At 41.1% G+C, this 16,855-nt stretch overlaps 1 protein-coding gene across 1 annotated transcript in view; it reads right to left on the reverse strand.

Moving 5' to 3' along the window:
• The window catches only part of fbxw8 (F-box and WD repeat domain containing 8), a 45,157-nt gene that overhangs the window by 21,112 nt on the left and 7,190 nt on the right, over positions 1–16,855 (reverse strand). Inside the window, exons 3-5 of the mRNA XM_062958611.1 lie at positions 15,837–16,001; positions 13,356–13,444; positions 1,881–2,038 (exon numbers count right to left, since the gene is read on the reverse strand). Coding sequence (XP_062814681.1) covers positions 1,881–2,038; positions 13,356–13,444; positions 15,837–16,001 — 412 coding nt within the window. The remainder of the gene's footprint in view (positions 1–1,880; positions 2,039–13,355; positions 13,445–15,836; positions 16,002–16,855) is intronic.

Below are 16,855 nucleotides of genomic sequence, written 5' to 3' on the forward strand. Positions count from 1 at the left end.
TTGTTGTCATTGTTGTTGTTGTTATTATTATTATTATTATTATTATTATTATTATTATTATTATTATTTTAGGTTCCTCTGCAAATTGGTTGCCAAGGGCATTGCTGCTGGAACTCTCCTGAACAGGGTAGGATCAACGGCATTGTGTCAACACATTTGCTAAGAGCAGCTTCAACCAAGGAGGCCCACAGGAGGTCCTCATGTTACCAGATGGCTTCGCCACACATGTTCACAAAAGAAAAACACAAGGAGAGGGAGCTGGGCAAAAGCACGACATCACAGCTTTACAAAAACTTAGAAGCAAGTCCGCAAGAGTTGTGGCTCAGCTCCCCACTTGCTGCACAACAGATACAGTTCCTCAGAGCTCATCCCGTTAACATGGGCTAGACCAGGGCTTCTGACACACTTTTCCAATCGCAACCACTTCTGCCTGAGAAACGTTTATGTGACTCCAAGTATATAGGTCTATAAAACAGGTATAAAAACCAAACATTAGCTGATAATAAATCAGCATTTTCAAAGTTTGCTGAACAGGGTGATTTTCCTTTTTGAGGAGTGCAGCTGGAGCATTTTCTTCAGAGTCCACTGTAAAGACTGCATGTTGTTGTTGCTCACAGATTTTTCTAAATGTCTAAAACAGTCACTATGTGGCATTCAGAAACTTTTTAGTGTTGCCAATTTTTTGGAGACCCAACATTAGGCTAAGGGGACCCCCATTTGGGGTCCGGACACACAGTTTAAGGAACAGTGGGATAGACAAGAGTGGTTATTTATTTATTTGACATAGTCCATGCTCTTCATAAGAGCTGGTGGGAAAGAAAGGATATGGCACATTTTATAGTTCCCAGATTCTGGCATCAGCACTTGGGAGATTGATTTGTGCATTTGTCTATTTGATTCAGATTATCTAGAAGTGGCGCACAGCCAAGACACATATGCAACAATATCCCTTCCACAGAAGTGGCCAGGAGGGTTGACAGGCAACGTCATCGGCAGGAGCCCTGGGTCCAGCCTACAGAGGCTACTGAAAAGGCAACAGAATGAAACAATTCTTCATACATCCAAGAAAGTGAAATTGTAAAAAAAAAAACCTCTACACTTCATTAGAAGTGGGTTTATATTCACAAAAGCGCATGCTAAAATAAAGCCAGGTAGTCTTAAAGGTGATGCCACATTCTTGTTTCTTTTCCTCCCTCTCGTGTAAAAAAACAGGTCACATTTGTACCATTCTCCTTTTCCCTAAGCACTAAAATGCATTATTATTAGTACTGGTAGTATTAGTATTGGTTGGTTTACTCCCCAGTTTGCAAGTGAAACTGAATTATTGTGTCGTGAAATATGAAAGGTTTGGAAAGCTCAGCATTAAAGTAAAGAAGATCAATGAATCTGCATAACTTATGTTGCTATATGTTCTCCGTACGTACAAAGAAAAGACAGCAAGTGGAGGCTTTGTATCCATCAAACTCTATCTGGTTAATTCTTTGTCTTGCAAGCCTGGCTCCCTTCTATCTTGAGAAAGAAAGGGGGAGAACCAGGTGGAAACAAGTTGTTTGCTCAAGACAGGCTTGGCTGGGCCACAACCTGGCATCCTTCCCCCAAGCAGCAGCTCCAGGAGGAATAAAACCATCCTTTCAATGGGAACCACAATCCAAGGCCTCCTAATGCACTGAGGTTTATTGGCCAATTTCTCCCACATAAAAGCAAGTGTGAGCAGACACACACACGTGTGTGTGTGTATATATATATATAAAGAGAGCATTAGAGTTGTTCTCTTGCACACACAAAGCTGAGCACAGCTGCTTCATTTTGGTAAAAACCATTTTGAAAAAAAAACGCATGCACACACACACAATATTAGAAAAGAGTTGCCATTAACTTACCACCCTCGTAAGCTGCCACAGCCAGCGAGCTGTTTATTCTCACAAAGGAGGCCTGGGGCCTGGGGCCAGGTTCAGTCGAGCCACGCTCCGGTTCCAGGACAGGGGCGGTGTAGTCCCAGGTGCGAGTGTCCCACAGCTTCACATCCCCTGATGTGTATCTGGAAAAGGAAGCCGAGCGTTGGTTCCAAAAGCCTTGTGAGTCAAGGGAAGCCACACGAGAGCAGACTTGTTGAGAGCAAGGGAAGGCAATGCATTTGGGCTCAGTCCACCCTCCACCTCCCGCCACGGGAACAGACCCTTTGCAAATTTGGTTGGAGACTCCCATCCCTTACCCATACTCATAGCTCCTGTAGCTCCACTCAAATGGACAAAGAGAACACTAGGTGCCAAGGAAATGCTGGGCTGGGGGGGGGGGGGAGGATGGATGCTTCCTTTCTCTACTGTTCAGACATGATTTATAATGGCCAGAAATATACTGACCTCCCCAAGCACATCATTCCATAAGGAAGTCTGGAATGGTTTCCAAGCTTTTTCTGAATGGAGATTCTGTAGTTCAGTCCTATCTTCCACTCTCAGGCTGTGGCTATTTGTCTAGACATCCCACACTGAACTCACTACCCAAGTTGTCATAGCTAGACGTAGCTCTGTGTGTAGCCCAAATGGTACCATCCACACACAAGAGGAAGAGATCAGGAGACTCGGTGGGACTTTGAACCCGTGAAGAAGTACGAACAACAATGGGAGTAGCACACCCAATAGAGACCGCAGTGGAGTTATCCCTTCCCTGTGCTACCCGCTTACAGAAAAATGCAAGAAACAAACATTTGTGAATGGTTAAGCCTTCCAAACTGTTTATTTTTACACACTAGCTAAGAATAAAGCCTACTACACTCAAGGGAGCTTCTGAGTACACATGTACAGGATTCTGCCGTCTAATATAAATGCCATGACCTGCCTGATTCAATGTGCTTAATATTCATTGCCCTTGAACCCATTTCATAGACCAAGAAGGGAAGTACACAAGACAAAAGAGATGCTGCCGCCAAGCCGACTCCACGGGAAGCTGAAAGAAGCCAGGCATTCGCAAAGTGGTGCTGAAGAGCCTGGCAACTTCCTGGAGAACCAAAAACAAAAACACCGGAAAGCTACAGAAAACCCGCGGAGCCATGCCAGAATCAATCTCTCTCCAGAGCCCCAGATGTCCTTATCATTGCCTAATGACAACGACACTCCGCCAATTAAAGACTCGGCTATCTCTCTGTTGAGTTGTTAGTATGCCGTTGGCCCCCAACGTTGATGGCTGTCTCATTAGCATTTGTGCAAAGTACAACTGCAAGTTGATGCACGTAAGCTGACAAACACACCAAAAAAGCCATCCATTGGCTACTTAAATCCACAGAATTGGAAAACGGCTAACCTCTTGCAAACATTTCTTACAGCTGGAAGTCAAGGGACATTCTGGACAAGCTGACTAACTGAAAAGACACATTGGAGATTGGGCCCTTTTTAGCCGGAATATTCAAAATCTAACAAAATGCCTATCTTCTTGGCATCCCTTGACTTGCACACTCTAGTAAGAGACCAACACAAGAAGACCAGTGTTTTAGAAGACCAGCGTAAGAGTCTTGAACTCAAATCCTATCTGACAGGACTTAAAGAACCCAATCGTGAGCCTCAAATTGAGAAGACCTTCTGGATCAATGCAATCTTGGCACGCCAACACCAAAGTAAGTTCCATTTTTTGAGTAGCCCGCTCTGTTATAGAATCACAGAATCAAAGAGTTGGAAGAAACCTTCAGGGCCATCCAATCTAACCCTCTTCTGCCAGGCAAGAAGACACAATCCAAGCCCTCCTGACAGATGACCATTCAGCCTCTGCTTGAGAAACCTCCAGAGAAGGAAACTCCCATTGCACACATTCCACTGTCAAACCGCTCTTTCCATCAGGAAGTGGGGTGGAATCTCTTTTCCTACAATTTGAATCCATTGCTCCATCGTGTCCTAGTCTCCAGAGCAGCAGAAATCAAGCTCACCCTCTCCTCAATGGGACATCCTCTCAAATATTTAAATATGACAATTGGACAGTGCCTTGGACTAGGAATCGGAGACCAGGGTTCAAATCCCCACCTGGCCATGAAATCAATTTGGTAACCTTAGGCAAAGCTCTTTCTGGTTAAGAAAACCCTGTGATCAATTCGCAGTAGGGTTGTTGTACGTCTCAAATGGCTTGAAGGCATGTGACCAACAACAAACTGATTAAAAACTTGTATTCGTTTTATTCATCATTCTAAAACCAAATATTCTATATTGCTCTTTTTTTTTGGTTTTCATTTTTTCCCAATCATTTGGGGGGAAATATGCCTTAGGAGCAAAAAATGGGGAAACTGTTTTTCCCTTGACTATTTCTGGGTTGTTGTTGTGTTGTTGTTGTTTTTTTGAGACATCAGAATATTAATATTGTAGAATATTGTAAGGGGGAAAGGAAAGAACTGGATAGATTGTATTATTGTTATGTCTTTTTTAAAATATATATTCTTTCTTGTTTACTATTTTCAATTATTTTAAATTGCCCTGCAGCAGAACCATTATAAATGGATGCTTTTTATACATTTCTTTTCAGCTCGTCAACGACATACTTGTATTTAAGAGGTATTATCCGAAATACACTAATTTTAATTGCTAGGCTATAAACCTTTGAGAACTGCAGGCCCTTTAAAAAAAGGCTGGCGAGGAAGGAAGAGTTCAAACAATGCCAATCCATGAGCTAATTCAGTTCGGCATTTCTTTCCATTGAATTCACACACAAAAAGAGACGGCAATATTCCTTGGGAAAGCATTGTCTTAAAGTGGATTTGAGGGGAGGGCTCTCCGTAAGATTGCTTCATCTCATCACATTAAAATAACAGCAACTTTCAATTGTACCTTCTTTCCATTCAACCAAGGAAGGCAATTGATTGATAGCAACATGAGCTGCAGAACGGCAGCTCTCATCTCTCCCTGATAAAGAGGTTCATGCTTCCAGCCTGACATCAGGCAACTCATTCTAGTAGGCATGCATTTATCAATAACACTTTGTGCTGCGGTTACGATACTTGTATTCTGGGTCAGACCTTGGATTCCTTTTCATTTGAGATGGCAATGTTTGCGGTTACCTCACTACCTAATCAATGTTGTATGCAACCAACCTCTCTACGGCTCGGCATTGCCTGGCTTGAAGTGACAGGAGCCGCAGTCGTCATGTGGGCCTCGGCTTCAAAACAAAGCCCTGCGCTCCCTGCCTCTGTAGACTTCGAAAAACACGATGGCAGGCTCCACAAGGAAGGAAACTCTCAAGGACACTTAGCCATCGCAGACAATTAGAATGCAGCCTTTTAAAAAGAAAAAATGGATCCGCAGATGGGTGCTCTCAAGTTGCCCTTCTTTTATCCCTATTCTAAACTGTCTAAATTGTCTTCTGCCCTAAGCAAGTCCATTTCGCATGACTGAAAAGAGCCACTACTTCTCTGTTTCACCCTCTTTTAGCCCCATTAGTCTCTAGCCACTTGAAGAAAAAGCATACTCTTTCCTTTTTCCCCATCTGCCTCCCACTTCTGTGTGTGTTGTTTTCTCGAAACATTGATCAGTCAAAAAAAAAAAAAAGAACCCAAAAGAACTGCCAGGCATTATATTTGCTGTTTTAGTGCTCTTTCCTTCCAAAATAACATCAAAAACAAAATAAGGAGGCCTTATAGCTCAGCAGCGAAACACACGCTTTGCATACGGAGATACAGTAGAGTCTCACTTATCCAAGCTAAACGGACCGGCAGAACCTTGGATAAGCGAATATCTTGGATAATAAGGAGGGATGAAGGAAAAACCTATTAAACATCAAATTAGGTTATGATTTTACAAATTAAGCACCAAAACATCATGTTATACAACAAATTTGACAGAAATAGTTCAATACGCAGTAATGTTATGTTGTAATTACTGTATTTACGAATTTAGCACCAAAGTATCACGATATATTGAAAACATTGACTACAAAAATGCCTTGGATAATCCAGAACCTTGGATAAGCGGGTCTTGGATAAGTGAGACTCTACCCAAATCCCTCATTTTAAATCATGAGTGAGAAACACAGCTTTTAGGATGTTTTTAAGATGTTTTTAAGATGTTTTTTAAATTGTTGATTATAGCCGGTTCTTGTAAGCTGCTCCGAGCCCTAGGGGAGTGGCGGCATATAAGTTTGAAAAATAAATAAATAAATAAAATGTTGTCTTTCAGGTATTACTGAATTGCTGATCCCATCAGTTGTAGCCAATACACCTAATGGTAAGGGATGATGGGTGAACCAATGTTTCTTACCCCTGCGCTAAATTATTGTAACAAGAGGGAGATATTCTTGCTCAAATCCCAAAAGAGCTGCTGCCAAGTCAATGCAAGAAACACACAGCTAGCAATGTCATAGATTCAACAGGACATCAAGACAACAAGGCAGATAATATCGGCATCCTCACGATGCTCTTGCACTGTAACTCCCTTCTTTCCTTGGCTATGCTGCCAAGTGCCGATGGAGGCTGCAGTCCAACATCTGCCATGTTACAAGCTCCGGCTCCAATGTTAGGAAGTAGCTTCTTAATGGTCCTACTACTTGAACATAATAAGAGTTTTGAGATAACCACAAGGACCAGAGCCCTGATTTTTATAAATACAAAAAAGGCATTTGATGGGCTAAATTGTGAATTTCTATTTGCAGAATTAGAAAGGATAGAGTTTGTCAACAACATAATTAAATTGAATTAAAGCAATTTACAAAGCCCAAGCAGGAAAAAGTAATGGTCAATGGAGAACTATCAAAGGCATGTAACATTCGAAAAGGCACAAGGCAAGATTGCCCGCTCCGCTACCTGCCATTTATCAGAGTAATTGAAGTGCTATTCAGTACCATAAAGGAAGAAAAAAGGTAAACTATTAGAAATAATGAACGAACCATTTATATTGAAAGCATTAGTGGACAACCTAATGATGGTAATTGGAGATTTGCTAGAAAGTACAGGAAAGATTATTAAGTACATTAAATGGGTTTGGAGAGGCTTTAGGATTTAAAATAAACAAACAATCTCCTAACAAAAAAAATAAGATCAAATTAAATGGAGTATCTGATCTACGAGTAGTAAGGAAAGCGAAACGCCTAGGCATTATTTATCAAATAGAAATACAACATCTTTCAGGAGAATTATGAAAAGACATAAAACTAGACCTACAGGTGGAACAAGTTGTATTTGTAATGTACAGTAGAGTCTCACTTACCCAACATAAGTGGGTCAGCAGAACATTGGATAAGCGAAAATGTTGGATAATAAGGAGGGATTAAGGAAAATCCTATTAAATGTCAAGTTACGTTATGGTTTTACAAATTAAGCACCAAAACATCATGTTTGACAACAAGTCTGCCACTTGTTTGGGAGTGTGGCTGCACTCGTGTTGTTGTTGGGCATGTTGGCCCTCTGTGCATTGCTGTCTAGAGAAACAGCTGTGGATCCGGGCAGGAGGCAGACGGCGTTGGATAATACAGAACGTTGGATGAGTGAAGGTTGGATAAGCGAGACTCTACTGTAGCTGCAATGAGTAGAAAATAATACCGTATTACATTGAATCTAAGACACACTTTTCCCTCATTTAAGGAGCTTCAAAAAGAGTGTACGCCTTACATTCAATGATGCCTTAGATTCAATGGTGTTTTTTTGGACGTGAGGAAGGAGGAGGAAGGACCCAAACCCAAATGACGCTTTCAGATATAAGACTCCTAGGCCTTACAAAAGCCCTGTATAGTGCCAGCAATCTACAGATCAGATGTTGCAATTTAGGGCCCCTTTCCACAGGAGTCGGACAAGGTTGCATCCTTGCCCCTTCCTTGTTTAAGATATTCATAAATGACCTGGGAGAAGCTCTATTGGACCTTTATGGTCATTTTGCCCAACCTTGGAACAAAGAAAATTCCATTACTGCCCTATGCTGATGGTGCCACTATGATCTCATGCTCCAAAGAAGTACTTACTAAGGAAATTCCTAAATTATGGCTCACAGAACAACTTAAAAATCACCTATGCAAAATCTAAAGTTCTGACTTTTGAGGGGGAAAAATCCCAGGTCAATGGTTTGAAATGCATCATTGATATTCTAAGGAAGATCCAAAGCGAGCTGCGCAGCAGAAAAAAAGGAAGTGGGGAGCGTGCGGCCGGGCTTCCTTTTATGCCCTGGGAGGAGTGGGCGGTCCCACTGCCAAAATGTAAAAGATTCAGCTTGGGATGCTTTCCTTTGGAGCCTGCAGGCGCAATAACTCCATATGTGTGGATTCACAGAGTCCACGAAGAAAAAACAGATACACGTGTTACTTATACAGTATTTATGTTCTGATCTTCCTTTAATGAGTTCTCTTCCTCTTCGTGTTATCCTAATAACATCCCGGTGAAATAGGCCAGTGTAAGTGTAACCCCACAACATGAAATAGTTAACTGCTGCAGGTGATATTAGGTACAGTATTGAAACAAACACTCAAAGGCCATCAAAGCATTTGGAATTCACAATGAACATATTTCTTTCAGGAATCAATAGTTATCTGGTAAAGCCGGGTGTAATACTGAGATCATGAAATCACTACAAAAGTTCTTGAATGAGGGACTCAGACACATCCAAGTGGAGGTTATATTACATTTTTTTCAACAACAAAAAACAAGACCTTTATGGCATCACAGTCAATACCAACCTTAGCTTTTAGCCGGAGACAATCAATTATTAGCATTTCAAGCCTGCAAAAAGCAGCGGGAGAAAGGAAAGAATCACTCTCTGAATTTTTTTCCAAGAGCCTCAATCTCTCCCACTCAAAGAATCTGGCATTAATGGGGCAGAGGTGTTTTTTGTTTTTTTTACATAGACAACTGACTCTAATCTTACTCTACAAAAACGTATCATTAAAATGAAGTACTGCTATAAAATGCCATATATCAATATATAGCAGACCAGAGCCATTTTCACGGTTCCTATGACATCACCACTTCTAGCCACTGAAATGGCTTCAAAGGGTCAAGCAGCTGGAAAAATGAGGGAGGATGGATGCATCTAGCCCAGGTTTAAATACACCATGTGCACCATGGCAATGGCCAGGGAAAGAAGATTAGTGAGCATCATGGGACAGCCATCCTCGGGGTTCTTTAAGCATACAAACAAGGTTAATAAGGATCATAACACCAGAGGACCTGCAGGAATAAACCTTTTAAACTCCACGGCAATTTGGGTGATAAATGAGAAAGACTGTGCCATTGTATAAGGCGAGAAACCCTTCTTAGTGGTTCAGAAAACACAACACAAGGAAGGTATCGAGGACTGCTATGAAAAGCTTTTACAGTGGACTACCAAGAATAATCCCAATTTCATTACAGTTTAGGCGCTAAGCATTTTTTCTGAAAGACTGCAAGAATAAATGCATCTCTATTTTTACAATTTAAAGATAAAACAACCAGGATTACATTACGCCAATCTAAAGAACAAAGACATATAGCAGGAAAGGTACCTCAAATTCCAGTGAGTTAAGAAGAAATGGAAGAAAAGACACTGAAAGTGCTAAGCACCAGCTGTTCTCTTTCAGGCACCTGATTGATCAACGCATGCTTTCAGCTGTAATATATTTACCGGTAGATCATTTAGTGTCCATTTTCCCAGGCTCCTGTCTTCTTCTTAGGCCCCTTCCACACTGCCCCTATATCCCAGGATCTGATCCCAGATTATCTACATATCCCAGATTATTTGGCAGTGGAAATTCATACAATCCAGTTTAATAATTTGGGATATAGGGCAATGTAGAAGGGGACCTGGTCACCTTTACTGTTCTGCCAAGTTCTCTCCTTCTGTATTTATTGGTGCTTTGACATCTCTAATAGCTCCAAGGAAAGCTCAGTTACAACAAAGGATCCAAATGTGAATCATCTCACATATAAACACAAGACAAAACGGGCTTATTCTTGTCGTTGCCAAGATGTCTGTAAAAATATCCAGCATGTAAGTGCTGAAATTCTCATTTTGTTGTTATCAAAAGCCTCACATCTTTCCAAAGATCTTGATTCCAGGATCTCGGTCAATACTTTTAGGATAGGTTGGGCACTAGAAGCTTTTCACTAGAAGCTCAAAGGAAATCAACTGGAGCCAACCACAAAGTTTAGGAAGTCATACATACAATTACACTATGTAACAAAATTTGAACAATGTCCTGCTCCTGCTTTGAAAGTGTTTATTTCCTGTTTAATTGTGCGGTACTTGCTTTGAAAGTAGTTGTTCTACTCCAGAAACTTCATTTTTGTGGCTGCCACAAACTATACTGAATTGGTTGAGACTTAATGAGATATTCATTGAAAAGCTGTATCAAAATGTGCAGCAGAATGTCCCACAAAAATGAAGTTTTTGCAGTTTAATAAACCTTTTCCATGTTTTCATGACAGAACCAATTAGGAAATGACATTTATAACCCAGGACCAAAAGACGTGGTACTGTATAGAACAAGGTAGAAATGTGTTTTTTGCTACCAAAACTGGAGTAACACATTGGTACCTTTTGTCTTACAAGTTTCATAATTTCAGCAGCCTACTTTATGTGAAGGGAGGCATTTTTGTTAGTGTTAATGCTGGAAACTCTTGCCATGTTCCTGCAAATCACCAGGAGATCTACCAAAATATCTCAATCTACCTTCTGCCAGACAATATGTTTATACTTCAATCCTGCTAATTAATTTTATTTCCTCCAGTTGAATCAGAATAAAAATTAGAAAGCCCCTTCCAAGAAAGTGTTTGTTTAGTGGCAGATAAGACAGAGACTGGCTTAGCCTCAGAGATGGATCTATGTTAAGGACCTACAGGAAATTCTCCAAGACATGTTGCCATTTCCAAGCTACAGCTTGTGCCTCAAAAAACTGCTGGGCAGAAATACTAAATGTCTTAGCTGTCTCTACACAGATCACGGGGAAACAAACTACATGAACCTGAACTCTCAACATAAGAAGGCAAATATGGTTTCAAAGGGATCAATGAAATGTGGCGGGATGAGTCATATTTGTGATAGTGGGCCATAACCTATTTCAAAGAAATAGACCAAACTGGAAAGAAGAATGAATGCCATAATATGTCAAGGACATAGACATCTGTGAAAAGATCCATGACTTTAAAAATGAAAGTGAGTTGACAGCATTTTAGTAAAACTCACCCAAACCACACTGAATGATAACTTCCTAGAACATATGACAAAAAGTTCAGAAAGAAGAAATATACCATCTCTTACCATCCAGCATAGATTGGTTTCAAATTGATTGATAATTGTCCAAATAATCACTGCACTAGTAACTCCCAAATCAAGGATGTTACCCAGAGAAATGTAGGAGAACAACATCACATTCAACACAAAACAGGCCTCCATAAATGTTTCTCCTAGAATTGGTACACAAGAAGGGAATCCTCCAAGTGTTTTATTTCAAGTCCCCAGTTTTCTTAAGCACAGTAATTAAGCACCACGCTGTGGACATCAAGACCTGCATACTGAACAATTTGTTTCTCAGCACAGATCTAAACAGCTGGTGAGATATGCCACTGTCATCATATGAAACTCCTCCTCAGGAGATCAGCCAAAATCAAAAAACTATTTTTGCAAGTGCACTAGAAAATAAAAATTTGATCTGACACTATAAATTTTAGATTGTTTGAAATACAGGCAGTCCCCAAGTTACAAACATCTGACTTACAAACAACTCGTGGTTAAGAATGGGGGTGAGACAACAGGAAGTGAGAGAAATCTGTTCCTAGGGAGGGAAACTCACTCCTGGAAGAGTTGTCATGGGGAAAGGGGGTCTCCATTGAAGCCTTCTCACCACAACAAGCCAAATTTTTCAAAATCTAATTATCACAGGGACAGAAAGTGAGGTAAAATCTTCTGAACAGGGGCACAAGCAGCAAAACAAATGTCACAGGACTGTTAACCCTTCCCTACTCTAGCCAAACCCCCCCCCTCCCACGCGCGCGCGTGTGTGTCTCCAAAGCCTGAACAAAACTTCAGAACCTATCTGGTTTGTAATTTAGGGACTGTTTATACTCTAAAAATGTTAGTTTTATTATAGATGGGAAACCATGTTGATCTGCTACAATTGAGTCTCAAAATTAGACAGATTTCTCTTGGCATTAGCCTCCATGGACTACAGCCCACTGTAGCTTCTTGTCCAGCCTTCTCTAGTTGGCACCTACCAGATCTTGGACTACAACTGCTACTGCCACCAAACAGCATTCGTTATCTGTGTGGGATAATTGTTAACTGGAGGCAATAGGACTGTCGAAGATGCTGGTGAAGAATGGCTGCTCTAATTCTTAAAAGCTGAAGGAAGAGACATTGTCTTTCGTTTAGATCCAGGATGGGCACTGTTAGTGGGCACATTTCCTTCCCTTCCAGTCCTTGGCAAGTTGCACCAGCAAGAAAAAAATGCTGCTGCAGCTTGCTGCCATATTTTGAATGTCAACGATTAAGCCGTTTTGCACCCCAAGTAATCCTCATTAAGCTCTTTGCCTGCCTCAGTTCACCGCCCCCTTCCCTCCCTCCTCCCAGAAAAAGGTGAGGAAAAACACCAAGTAGTAGTAGGAGGAGGAGGAGGAGTACAGCAGAGACATTTGGTCCCCTTGGCCACCCTCATCCTTTCCCTTGCTCACTCATTTGCTTTCCTCTCCACTGTAGGACTGACTGCCTTGTAAAGCACTGGGCAAAGCATGTCTTTAGAGCACAACTGGATGGTAACGGCAGCAGAATTTTACAAGCCAGGCAGGCAGCTGGGGGAGAAGAGGAGGAGGATGGGCGAAGGAATGAGCAAGCTCCGCCATGATGCCTTCTTCTGCTTCTGGCAACGGCGGCACTTTTTCTTCTGTGTTCCAGGCAGTGAAGGAAAGAGGAAGATAGCAACATTTTGCTGAAAACAGTCTACGCTAGTCAGGAAGCTAGTCAGGAATTATTTGGGGGTGGTTTCTTATCAAACATGCATCCATTTTTGAAGGACACAGATGATGGTGGTGGGAGTGGAGGGAAGAGTAGGGTACACTGGAGCTGCACAGGCTGCACAGTTTTCATCATTTCCCTAGATATTGGGGTTGTTTTGGTTTTTTTAATTTCATGTTAATTTATCCAGAAACTCATCAACACAGCAGGCTTAAACTGGAAGTAATTCTGACATGGCTGCTAATCCTGAAAATTGGTCGCTAGGATCTGCAACAGCAAAAACATCTTACCCCCTAGATGCCCACTGGCTTGACGGAATGAGAGCTCAGAAGTCCCCCTCCCCAAGCAGCCTCAATTAGACTGTCAGTTCAGTTCTAGCGTCTTGGCCACAAACCATTGCCACAGCCAATTACGCCATCGCGGTGGGAGAGAGGAACACAGGCCGCAAATCAAGCTCTCAGGATAAAACCACAGGCTTACCCAGCAATGACCACTCCATCACAAGAATGCACATCGCACAGGACTTTCCCAAGATCATACTGCAACTGGCTGACATTGCCAATGCGATTCTGCAGAGAAAGACAGGGAAACATGGTTGGTCTCATCCATTTCATTCTTGAAGTGTAGAGAAACCTATCTATTGGTCCCTAAGCAAATTTGATTTTGCACCTTTACATGGCAGTTCAAATCACCTACAGATCTGTACTCATCCCACTCCATGTGTGACACGCGTTGGATCGATGAAAATTTGTCTAAAAGCCACCCCCCACCAATATTTCCTTTCGGTGGCCTTCTTTTTAATATTGATTTTAATAAGATTGCCTTCTAATAAACAAGAAGCTGAAGAACAATTAATTGCAGGAACAACAAAAGCTTAGTAGCTTTTGAAAAAGCTCATTTTTAGAGTTAATATACAGGTTGTCTTTATTTCTGGGAAACTTGTTGTTGTAGGCACCGCATTCTGGCACAGAAATTTGACAGTCAACGGTGCCAGTGGCTTTTAGGATGAAAGCCAATTTAAATCCAGGTTGCTTTGCGAGAGACTGGGAGCTGCAGAGAGAGGTTTTGGAGAGGCATGTGGCAATTTACACCCCACTCGAGAGTCTTATTATTTCAACCGTCCTCAATATGCAACCATGAAGCCCTTGCCAAGACTGAGCTTCATGCCGCTGCTGAAAAAGGAAGAGCTAAAGCCTCACGGGATTTTTTTAATATGTTACTTCTAGTCTCCCCTCTCTCAGATTATGTATGGAAGCATCCCCTTCCCTTACAGTTCAGTTCAGAAACCAAAGCTACAATGGAAACGTGGACTGTAAGGTCATCCACGACATTTTCAGTAGTGGTTACTCCAGAAACTTCATTTTTGTGGCTACCACAAACTATGTAGAATTGGTTGACATATTCACTGAAAAATTAGAGCAAAATGTGCTGCAGGTTGTCCCGCCAAAACCAAGTTTTCGCAGTTTAATAAACTTTTTCCATCACTTTTGATAGAACCAATTAGGAAATGACATTTATAACTCAGGAACAAAAATTGTGTTACGTAGTGTTGTTATTATTATTATTTACATTCTGCTCTTTCTCTCCATAAGGAGACTCAAAGCAGCTAACATTAAAAGCATTACCTTACAATTTAAAATATACAAATAGTAAAACAGTATTAAACATCGTTAGTATTAAAAAAACAATGCAGTTATTACACTGCATAAGGTGAATACAACACAAACACAGGCATACCTTGCCAGGCAAACACTTAGCAAAAGCAAGCTGGGTGCTGCGCTACAAGTACAAAAGTCCCTAGATTCAAGCTTTTTAAAGTCCAGCAGGAACTACCTTCACCATTAGCAGTTGGAGGTCCAGCATGTTCTCTTGTCTGTCACACCAGAGAGACCAAGGAAAGAGAGCAATTTATGCCCCTGACCTTTATTTTTTGGCAACAATGCGATAAAAACAAAGGTCTCTTTTCATCTAAAGCAGAAATTTGGGCATCAAAAAAGAAACGTTGGCAACTGTTACAGGCTGAAAAGTTGTAATGGCCATTTAATTAGACCAGCAGGAAAGCTTTGGGTTGATGGTAGACCAGTCCACAACCTCAAGGTATTTCAGAGCACAACTCCCATCACACCTGAGGAATGAGCATGCTGGCTGGAATTAAAAGGAAGTATAGTCCAAAACAACTGGGCAGAACTGAGTGAGGGGGTGCTGATCCAGAGTGAAGCAAGTACAATTTTCAGAGGTCTGGGGCTGCATGAACGCCCTAGGACCTTGGAGGACCACACCAACCCCTCCAAAACTTCCCCACATACCAGATATTTTCTATCATTCTGGATAAGGAGGCACAGGTATTATTATTATTATTATTATTATTATTATTATTATTATTATTATTATTATTATTATTATTATCTGTATTGTCGTCTCCTTCCCAAAAACAGGTTCACCAGGCTTTCTAATCTACCATCCTGGTTCCAACCATGTCCTGCAAGATGCTCCCAGGAAACCCTCAAATAAACAACTATCTCCCAATACCTGTTAGGAAGAGCTACTACAACTCCCAGACCTCACTGAGGGTGATGGGAACTCCAACCCAACAACCACAGGTTCTCCAGTCCTATCATAAGGAAAGGGCAAGACAGCAATGCTCGGTGGTTCAACCATGCTCTCAGGAAGCATTGTAGCCTCTCGGAGCACTATCGGGTCTTTTAATCAGGGTTGCAACCTATACAACACAGTATCACCACATGACAGTGCGGGTACGTTCACATTGTCACATCTAAACCTCACCATAGCCTGGGCATCTTTCCAACATGAAAGTTTACTCAAACTCATGCTAATACTCCTGCAGAGTATACTCCTGCCAATTCAAATCATAAGAACTTCAACAGTAATAGAATGGTCCATTCTAGTGTAGCACTTTAGCACTGCCCAAGAAGTACTGGACAGAGAATCCCCCATCATTACCTTCCAGTTTGTTCGCAAAACCTGCTCCTTCTCCCGGCATTCTCTAAGTGTTCCTTTCCAGCAGGGAAAATCAGAAATCTGACTGTCAGGGAGGTAACCTTCCTGTTGGCATAGCCAGAACCAAAGGACTTTGTCTTCTGCAAGCACTTTCCAGGCCTTGCTCACCTAAAAGGACATGAGAAAATATTGAGTGTGGACATGTTACCTCTTACAGGAACAGTAGGATGGAAAGATTTCAGAAACTGCAAAGCAAGAATAGTACTAGAAGTGGCAATTAGACTATGAAGTTTATTGAGAATCAGAAAGCAGTCAATTTTTCCATCTTTGAAAGTCATGCACTTTTTTAGTAATTAATTTGTTTTTAGGCAAATTAATACAAAACCTACCTATAAACAAAACAGTTGAAAATACTTTTTCTAGAATAAAAAATGTATTATTGTTACATTCTAAACATCAAAACACATTAACTACCAGTACATACAATATACATGATCTAATCTCAGAGCTTTACATTATCTGTCTGATGGTTATATTCTCTCAATTTTCTACACGGATTAAGTGAAAAAGAACTAGTGATAATCCTTCCGCCACATAATAACACTCTTCTAATCCAAAAAAAAACAGTGATGTGGGTTTGACCCCATCTCTGCTGAAGGAATACAATAAATGAGCCCCAGTCCTTCTTAAGGTTTATTAGAGATCTCTCCTAAATCAACATAGTAAGTTTATCCATTTCCACAAGTTCACTTATTTTCATAAGGAAATAATTTTCTGTTTGAATCATTGAGTCTTTCCATAAGACTCAATGATAAGAAGACATGCACTTCTTATTGTGGCTGTAGCTGGGATACCGGTCTCAAATGTTTATCTGCAAAAACTTCAAAAATATTTTAAAGAATATTTCAGGGAGACAGCACCTATATGGCTTAGCCGGGTGACTTCCCTGCAAATCCCAAATCAGCTATTAGGCAATTCTATAGTATCTACACACCAGGAGGTTTTCACATTCAGAAACATTC

The sequence above is a fragment of the Anolis carolinensis genome, chromosome X (assembly GCF_035594765.1).
Source record: "Anolis carolinensis isolate JA03-04 chromosome X, rAnoCar3.1.pri, whole genome shotgun sequence".
Taxonomy (NCBI): domain Eukaryota; kingdom Metazoa; phylum Chordata; class Lepidosauria; order Squamata; family Dactyloidae; genus Anolis; species Anolis carolinensis.